General features: G+C 42.1%; 1 protein-coding gene across 1 annotated transcript; it reads right to left on the reverse strand.

Moving 5' to 3' along the window:
- Positions 1-3,210: 3,210 nt before the first annotated feature.
- On the reverse strand, positions 3,211-9,467 carry SLC35E3 (solute carrier family 35 member E3). Its single transcript, XM_005480581.4, has 5 exons — positions 8,980-9,467; positions 8,782-8,892; positions 7,094-7,252; positions 6,090-6,172; positions 3,211-5,691 (listed from the first exon to the last, which is right to left on the reverse strand). Exons 1-5 carry the CDS (start codon positions 9,367-9,369, stop codon positions 5,505-5,507), a joined length of 930 nt encoding a protein of 309 aa, XP_005480638.1. The 5' UTR covers positions 9,370-9,467; the 3' UTR covers positions 3,211-5,504.
- Between the last annotated feature and the right edge of the window lie 333 nt (positions 9,468-9,800).

Consider the following 9,800-nt stretch of genomic DNA (forward strand, 5'->3'; position numbering starts at 1 on the left):
TTACCCCTACTTGCTTCTAAATATGTAATTCACTTTAATTACATTATGTTAAATCTGTCCATGTCTGTTCCTGCCTATCCATTATAAAGGCAGCACATTGTGCCCGTTTGATACTGAGCAAGTGCAGCGGGGAAGGCACGAGCAACTCCTGAGCTGACTAATTACCTCTTAATTCAGGTTAACCTGACTGCTCCTGTATTTTAGGCAAATAAGCTTTTCTGGACTGGAAGGCAGACAAGGGCCCCTATGTAAAAAAATCAGCAATAGTGGGGGAGGTCAATGTATTTATGTGAGCAATGATACAATTTCTGTCTCAATTCCAGAATTCCATAAGCTGTATCATAACTATATAGAAAGGACAGACTGGAGCAGTAAAAAGGACAGACTGGAGCAGTAAAGGGAGTTTACTTATGCACCTACTAAAGAGAAATTACAAAGATTAAAACTGGAAAATATGAGAAACTGCGTGGCAATTAAAACAATGAAAAGGGATCACATCTCTCCCTTCTTTAGTCCCTGCACTGTGGATTGTAACTACAAGCCCTTGGGCTGGATTCCCTGCTGCTGACTGCACACGGCAGCTACACAAGGCAATGGAGAATGTTCCACTCCCCAGGGCCACAGAATCACAGAGCAGAATCGTTAGGTCCATTAGACCTTTCAGGTCATTTTACACACAGAAGGAAGACAGGAGAACGATCCACGTCAGCTGGATGTAAGCAGAAACAGCAGCTTCAGTGAGACAAGCCCTACAGGGAGAGGTGATATGTTTTCATTGGACCAGCTGATAGAAGGAAAAAAAGCAGAGCAGCTTTCAGGAACACAAACCCTCCTTCAGCAAGCCCAGCATCATTGGAGCAGGGAAGAAACAACAATAGGTCCCTTCTCTCAAGGAAGGTTAATCACTGCTGTGGAACAAGCTTGGCAAAGATCTTATACTGTCTGAATCTACCTTTTTTTTCTTTATTGCACTGATATTTTCAATTTTACATTATTAAAAACTAATTTATACTAAATTTGTCAACTACTACAACACAGTAAGAATGCAAGAAATTAACCTCTTGCATTCTCTGCAATACCTGCTTGGAAATGAACCCGCACCACTCCCTGCTGCTTAGCACAGGCCTGTTTGGTGAGATGTCTCTATGTCTTACAGCAGAATTTCTCATCACCCAAGATTATATCAGCTCCTGCTGATAGATTTTTCCTTTGTATTCTTAACCCTCTGCAGCTGACATCCCAATCATCTTTGCAACAACTGAGCTGTCAAACAGAAGGCTGACACTGCGATCAGAAGGAGAGAACCTGCAGGAAGAAACTGAATTTGTATGAAGCAGAAAAGCCAATGCTTCTTTTTGGCTGCTTGATTGTAACAGTAGAAAAACAAAGAACTGCATCTTCAAAATTAGAAGAGTGAAATTCTTTTGCAAAACATATTTCCATTATATATACACAACAGCCTTTAATTTATTAAAATAATTTTCCTTTTTGTTTTCTTGTTAAACAGGGAATTTGAGTTTTGAAAGCCTACAATAAAATTTGAAGAGGGAAAAAACTCACAACACAAACACCTGCAAGTCTTTAATCCAAACTCTGATTCTTTCATAATCTAGGTAAGACATAACTATTTAACTGGAAGCAAAACTGACATCTTGTAAGAAAAATCTTAGTATGAAAGCTGATAGGAGGAATTAAGTCCTGCTCCCCAAATTACCTTAACCTGCAAGCCTACTGTTGAAGGCAGGAACATAAAAAGCAGACATTAAAAAGCTCTCACCACTCAGTGAGTCCTCTTCCTTTCCCAAGCACACTGGTGAATTTCAGGCCATGTGTTCTTAGTCCCTGCCAAACACCTGAACAGTGTGACAGTGTCCAGTACTGCTCAAGGGCAGGCCTCTCCTCAGCAGCCCAACTGTACCAAGATGTACAGCCAGCTATCAAATCCAGCATTTTGGACACATTTTGCAAATCTGACAAACTAGATATGGGTTGGACGTTAGCTCAACTCCAAAATGTTAAAAACCACTCTTTTGAAACTCATTATATAAGAAAACATTATAAAAATGAGATTTTACCTTAACATTTATCATAATATTTTTTTAAAGTTTAAGAAAATACTGTCTTCTTTTAGGGTAACCTATACAAAGTTTTAATGTTGCTTTAGTCCCAGGCCATTGCTGGGCATTCATTTCATGAAATGAGACAGAGAGAGGATACAGTCCTGCTGAATTGCAGTTCTGTCCTGAGCGCTGTGGACTTCCTGCAAGACAAACCTCCTTTTCATACATGTAACAGCAGCAAACCACACTCCTTCAACCTCAAGCCTGAGAGAGTAGCCATTCACCCATCTAGAGGAAAACTCCTCTGGCACTCTGCCCCAGAGCCTGAGAGAACTTAGCCAGTTGTACAAAACCCCATGCAAAAGCTGTCAAACAAGAGCCAAGTTACCAAAGCTAAAGGCAACACATAGCTTTACACTGAGTATCTCTTAAATGAAGACATACTTCCTACTGCTTTGGGGAAAATGGGGAAACCTTGTGGATGTTGGTCTAAAGTGTTTCTGGGGACAAGTCTAGATAACTTGCGACCACTCACCCACATTTTAACCAGAATCATTGCTCTCATTTTTAAATGCCATCTTGGTATCTTCAATTCCATTTGAACTACATCAATGGTAGCTTTATAAAGTAAAGAATGCTAGTATAGCAACAAAGCATGGCATGGCAGAAAAGGACCAAAGCCTACCCTGTTACCACAGTTTAGTCATATAAAGTATGACTACAAAGTAAAATGAAAAGCAGAAAGCAAACACTAGGGCATGTATGGTACAGCCTCAATTGCAACAGCTCACACAGGGAGATGACTACACCTTGCTGAAGATGGCAAGTCTCTGATTTCTCTTTCAGAAAAGCCAAAACTGATTGAAACACACATAGTCAGCAGGAAAACACATTCAAGTGATGTAGTGAAAATCAGAATAAACAAGTATCAGTAATTTTTGTAAGACTCCAGTTTTACCTCAGGACTTAGTTTTCCTCATTTGTGCCATGAGTCCAAAAAGTTCAAACTCCCTGCTGTATTCATGGGGACAGAAATCCATGTGGTACCATTTTGTCTTAGACACACCTAGACCCCCAAAGTTATATAATTCAAACAGAAGATGAAAAAAGACAAGAACTCCTCTCTTCTGCAATAAGCAGGAATCAGACAAATGATTAAAAATTTATTCCCACCCTACACATGGTATCCAAAGAAACAATACATAGAAAGATCTATTTATCCCACAATTACACAAGCATCCTGGATTTAATATTTTGAAACAAATGACAAAGTTTAAGATACTTTATTTATTAGATACAAGAAGTAAATCTCAAAAGAGAGTTCTTGAATGCATGAAAAAAATATCACATCACTTAAGTGACTCATACACACACACACACACCTTTCAGCACCAGATTATATTTATAATGTACTTTTTTAATGATGCTCTTAACTTTCTCTTGCAGATCTGCTCCTCTTCTTACGGAGTCTTTTGGATTTCCAGGCATGGTTGTTTAGTTCATTCTACTACTTCATATGTATATATTTACATCCATCTCATCTCAAATATTTTTGTCATACAGGCATGTGATTCAGTTGTTTCCTAGCTGTTTCTTTGCAGTCTATCTACATCTCAAAAGAACTTGTGCACAGCACAAATTAATGGAAATGGCTTTCTCAGTGTACATACTGAAGGATATGCATCCAGAGCATGACCATCTGAACACATCTTTCAGTAGTCCAGGCTGTACTTTTAAACTAATTATACAGATCTACAAAACTGTACTTAAAAAATTATTCTTGGACCAGTACAATGTCCAAGAAACAGCTGGTAAAGATGTAAAATTTTTCAGGTATTTGTAGCTCTGAAATGATATAGAGTATTACCGTATAAACTTAGGTTACACAGAGGAAAAACTTTTTCTTAAATCATGAACTCTCTAACAGAATAAATAAACAAGCTTGAGAAAGGTTGCATTGTTTCCAACAGAAAGACTTCTTGCCTCTATTGTAAAAAACTTAGAGGAATTAACTATTATTTCTGTCAGTGGCTGCACAACTCAAATACTTGGTTTTGTCCACACAATTGCCCTCTTTAAATCTGACAGAGGTAGATGAAGACTAAACAAACCCCAACATGTAAGGATTAAGATACTGCAATTAAATTCTAACCCTGCAAATCTAGTGAACATATGTTCTCGCCGGATTTACAGAAAGCAGTTATTTTTTCTTTCCTTTTTTTAACTAGAACAGCACTGAACTTCTTCCATCCACGTTGTCAAAATAAGTGCCTGATACTGTCATGAAAAAAATTTCAAAGCATTTTTAAATTAGAGCAGCAGGTCCCACCTTGCACTCTTCAGTCATTCGGATGCATTTCCCAGGACTGTCTGCTGAGGAAATGCTGCCTCACACCCAGCATTGTCCAGCCAGCCCCAGGGCCTCTCCCCAGATGATGACAAAGCTGCAGATCCCACCCAAGGTAACTCTTGGGGAAAGGCGTGGGAGCAAGGGAGGTGGCGCTGAAGGCAAGAGAGAGAACTGGGCAACCTTCACACCCGTTAAAGACCTTTCCAAAGCCTTCTCGAAAATATTTTTTAGCATGGGTATCTGTGCAAGGGCTGCAAAACATTTGGTTACTACCACAAAACCAGAGATTTTATTGGGCTCACAGGTAGTATTTACAAGATCTTGTGTAAAGTCTTGGTTTTGGCACAGAGAAAATGATAAAGCAGTAACAACATTTTCAAAACGTCAATTACTTCATGAATGTCCTGACAAATTAGAAGAAAAAATTAAGATGAACTGTTTAGATCCAATTTCCTACTTTCCCACAGCTTGGCCTGTGGCTTCAAGTTTTCTGTTTTTCTCTTCACCTGTAATTTTATCTACTTTCTCCATCTAAAAATCTACCCCTGTGTTGAAGCCATACATAAGAAAGCATATATAAGAAATAGGAATGAGTCTGGCAGCTTTTTTTTTTAATGACTGGACAAAGTATGTCTCCCTCTTCATTCTTCATTGGACACAAATGAGGAAGCATCACTACACACCAGAACATATGCATAAAAGTGTCTCCAAATTTCTTCACAATGGCAATACTGGCTTGATCACACAGAAAGGATTCTTTTTCTTTCTCTCTGTACTATAACTGCAGCCATCATGATCTCATTTGGTATGCAAAAAATATAATTACTTCAATACAATTTCCACAGCAATTTGAAGTGTGCCTTTTTCTCTTTCAAGTTAGTGTTTTAATTTAATGAAAATGATGGGACAGACTGAGATGGCAAAACCCCAGAATTTTACATCCTTCAGTTTGTTTGGTTTAGTTACAGAATAACAATCCTGGCACTTAAACTAAAACCATAGATCTAAGTGGATGAGGCAATTTTGTGCATTCTAAAATCAATGCATATTTAAATACTTGTTTTCCTTCACAACAGTCTTCAGAAACTCTTGCTCTATGGACGCTGGGCCAATTTACTCTTATTGTTTTCCTGCTCACTAAGCTTGAAGTGTGTGTAGGCTAAAATGCCAAACAGTGTGCACAGAATTCCAAGGCCTTGGTTAACAGACAATGGATCCTTAAATAAGAGGCACCCTCCCAGGAGGGTGATGCAAAACTTGAAATGTCCAAACATGTTATATCTAGACATATGTTAAGGATAACAGCCAATAGCAGTATAATTTTTTGTAAAAAGAAACACTTGGAATTTTCCTTAGTTCCACCCAAAACATGCAATGGTACACACTGTGTTGACTCATACAGTTTTCTCATACAGATCTCTGTGGCTGTATTTACCCCCACCTAAAGCCTTTCACCCTTTTCACTGCAGTCTGATGGACATGCCAACACTTCCCCAAGGCAGCCAAAGCATGAGTTAATATTCCCTGCAGGTATGAAGGTCAGCGAATGAACAGCCATTACCTATACAAATCCCAAACCAGGAAGGTTATCAAGCAATTTTCCCACATTAATCAGCCCAAATGAATTCCAACATAATTAATCTGGAAACAGGAGAAACCACCAGTGTTACAAAGGATACGTGACAGGTGATGTATTTCCAATGATCCAGTAAATGGACAAGTTTACCATAAAGGCTATTATTCCAGACAGCAGTACCATTATCTGTGGATTAATGGACACAGTCAGTAATCTGACTTGCTTTTGGCAGTTTGTAGATACATTCCAGGTTATTTATTTAGTTTCACTTACTTTCAAATGCAAAATATCAGGCGAGAAAAACATATGGAGAACAAAACCAGAAACAGTTTCAAACCAGTACAGACACTGGTGAGGTGTATAAGCAGCTCAGTGACATGAATATTTATGACATCCATAAATATACACTGACAGAGCCACAGGCCTTTTCTCCTTTACTCTTGTGAACATTTAAGAGTGATTTGGAAAATCTGGATACTCATTCACATACAGGTTGTATACTTTATCTTTGAGATAAAGTCTAATTTATGGTCACAACAAAAACTATTTTAGTAAAATATCTGATTTTATTACTGTGAATACTTGCTATTCCATTCATAAAATACAATGCTACAAGAAATGACCCATCACTGAGGGGCACAATCAGCAGTAGTAGGAATATGTCACTGGCTCTTTTTTGGACAGAAGGATATTGAGAGAAACTACAGTCTCCTTGGTGAAAATAAACTACTAATTCTAGAGAACAATCAATGTTGGCATCCTTCCACAGAAGAGAAGTTGAGAGTGTCCTTCTCTGAGTGGACAGTGAGAGCTACAAATAGAGCACTTCATACACTAGGGGAAGCTTCTGGATTTTGATAGATTTTCCTGTTGTTCAGATGCCCTCTAAATAGAAATGAGAATAAGGAGAGAAATCAATTGACAGACTCGCTCCTCTCAGAGTGAGGGCAGACTCAGCAAGGGGCTTTTTGTCCTGCACATGTGCCTCTCATCTCACCATAGACAACAGCTATACAAAAATCTTTCTGATCCACAAAAAACCAGATTTTATTATCAATTTAACTACACCAGTGATAATTATTTAAATAAAGTCAACAAAAGCCTTACCACAGCAGAAAGTGTCCAGGGGCCAAATATTCCCCCCTCTCCAAAGACTGGCTCGAAGAAGGGAATGATGAACAACAACATGGCTGAGGACATCGGTGCCTGATAGTACAGCAGCTGCATAGAGTTTACCTGCAACTCGTGCTGCTTAGCACCTACCCACTAAAACCAAAAGAGAAAGCTGTTAAACATGAGGAGAAAAACCCTTAAACTGAAAAACCTGAGCAAAAGCAAACTGGCCACTAACAGAGAGGGAGTCTCACGTGGACAATACTACTTAAACAGGCTGTTGAGCCTCACCTTTGCCTCAGTGGAGGCCCCACGTGTTTGTCTCTTTCAAGTGAAAAAGACATGAGAAAATTGTATGCAGGGGCAGTAAAATGAGTGCCTTAACTTTCCTTTTCACATAGCCTGGGGGTAAATTATCATACTTGACGAAAAACAAGTAGGTTGAGGAGCTGGGAAGAAAATAGCAGCTCCCCTTTATTTTATAAATTCCAGATCCTGCTTGTGTTGGACCTGAGTATCCTTTCCTAAGCAGGCACTGGATTTTGCTCCTTTCTTCCTCATTTTCCTATACATACAAGCTAACAAAACCAGTACACATTTGTCTTTTGTCCGTTTATTCCAGATTTAACAGATTTCATTTCGATATTGACTATAATTGACTCAAACTTCAATTTTTAAGGTTGCATGCTTTCAGAAATATTACTTATCTATGGCTATGAAGACAGATGTTACAGCCAAAAGGACACATCCTTCCCTTGCGCTGAAAACTGACATTTAATACTTACTTAAATCACATTAACTGTTGACATGGATTCTGGCATATAAACTTGCTCAGTTTTTAATCTAGATAATTTAACCCAAGTACCATTATTTCTCCAGTACACAAATCATCAGTTAATGTCATTATGCAGCACCTCTTTCCTCCTCCTGCCCCAAAAAGGCCAAGAGACCATTATTTATCATCTTACACACTACGGGTCAAAGAGCCTCACTTGTTTTTTTGAGGCACAGTATGCCTGCTAAAAGAAATTCACGTTTAAATCTATCACACTGACATGACAAGAGTTTCTAATCTAGGAGGCTCTTACAGTCATGGTTAATAACAAAGCGGGTGAGATTAGCACAATGTTACAGCAGAAAGGGCTGAGGCAGTCCTTGGACATACAAATTTTTAAAATCACGACTATCCAGGAAGGTTGTATTGTGCGTTTATGTATTAATCCATCCTCTACAAAAACACCTTGGAATGTATATAGTTGAAACTGAAGAAGGATACTGATAAAATGCAAATAGCTCAAGGATAAACCATGGGATTGAAGGACTGGAAAACATCCTTTCTAGGGAAAAAGCTCAAACGCAAGGCACTTGCTTCAGCAAGGAGAACATCTGTTCCCTCTAGAAAAAAAGGAGTTTTACCGCTAAAGCAATCTTCGTTCCTTGAAAATAACGCTCACGTTAAAGACGACACCCCAATTTTTAGCAGCAAGGACGATCAGGAGTTTGTCTCCTAATTTACCAGGAGTTATGGTGGACTATCATAATTTGGTGGGGGTTATAAAAAAGAAATAACGGAGCAGGGAAGGTTTCCTGGGGACTGGGTGCTACTGAAAGGCGACCGAAGCGAGGGGCAGCATCCCAAGGGAGCCCAGCCCCCGCAGGCTCCCGCGGCCGCCGTTACCCACCACTTGGTACAGCGAGGTCACCAGCACGCCCAGGGTGGCGAACGCCATCCCCAGAACATTGAACTTCACGTCGTAGTAGGAGTTGAGGAAAACACCCAGCGTGATGGGGACCTGTGGAGGGGACACGGCGGTTTTAGGCGGGGTCGTCGCCCTCAGCGCTGCCCCTCCCCGCCCCCCTGGGCCCCGCCGCCTCCTCACCAGGGTCAGCTTGATCCGCAGAGGGAAAGTCTTGCCGTAAGCCACGCTCTGGATGACCACGATGACCGGCGTGGTCATGGCCTTGGCCAGCTGGTAGGTACCGATGGTATTGCTCTGCAGGGAGAGGTTGGTGAAGACGACGAAGCCGCAGAAGCTGAGGGCCAGCGGCAGCACCTGCGCGGGCTGGAGGCTCTTGGGGGAGAAGGCGCCGAGCGCCTGGCACAGGTAGAGGCCGAGCCAGGTGATGGCGAAGTGCACCAGGGTGAGGCTGAGGTTGGGGAAGCCCAGCCGCACGTACAGCCATTTGTTCAGGAAGACGATGCAGATGGAGGCGGCCAGATTGACCAGCAGCCCCGCCGCCAGCCGGCCCTGCGCCGGCAGCCAGCCCATGGCTGAGGCAGCCCGGCGGCCGCCCGCGCACCGGCCGGGCCCGCCGCCGCCTCCCCGCCCGCTCCGCTCCGCCCGCCCGCCGGGACACGTGGGCTCGCGCCTTCCGGTGGCCCCGCCCGCTGCGAACGGCTCCGCCCGCCCGGCCCGGGTGCAAGGGGCGGCCGGGGGGACGGCCCTCCGTGTGTGTGTGCGTGTGAGAGTGTGTCAATGTGGGTGTGTGTGCGCCCCCCTTGCCTGCCCAACAGCCCCGAGGCGCAGACACGCACCGCGGCTCCAAGCCACGAGTACCGCTCCACAACGGGACTGGGCATTTCCACAAGCACGGCACTGTACGCACGGATGTACAGCGCCAAGTATGTTCCTTGCCAGGTGTCAAGAGACACCGACTCGCGTGAAGGAGCCAAAGTCCTTGCCTAACTGAACTACGTGTC

The sequence above is a fragment of the Zonotrichia albicollis genome, chromosome 4, assembly GCF_047830755.1.
Source record: "Zonotrichia albicollis isolate bZonAlb1 chromosome 4, bZonAlb1.hap1, whole genome shotgun sequence".
NCBI classification, from domain to species: domain Eukaryota; kingdom Metazoa; phylum Chordata; class Aves; order Passeriformes; family Passerellidae; genus Zonotrichia; species Zonotrichia albicollis.

Bases quoted from the DNA above. Each gene is read 5' to 3' on its own strand.
- SLC35E3 (XM_005480581.4), bottom strand. From the start codon at position 9,369: ATGGGCTGGCTGCCGGCGCAGGGCCGGCTGGCGGCGGGGCTGCTGGTC. The intron at 8,893-8,979 runs GTGAGGAGGCGG...TCCCCTCCACAG, and splicing joins TGCGGATCAAGCTGACCCTG to GTCCCCATCACGCTGGGTGT. The intron at 5,692-6,089 runs GTATCCTTTGTA...ACATATGTCTAG, and splicing joins GGAAATACATCACCTGTCAC to ATATAACATGTTTGGACATT.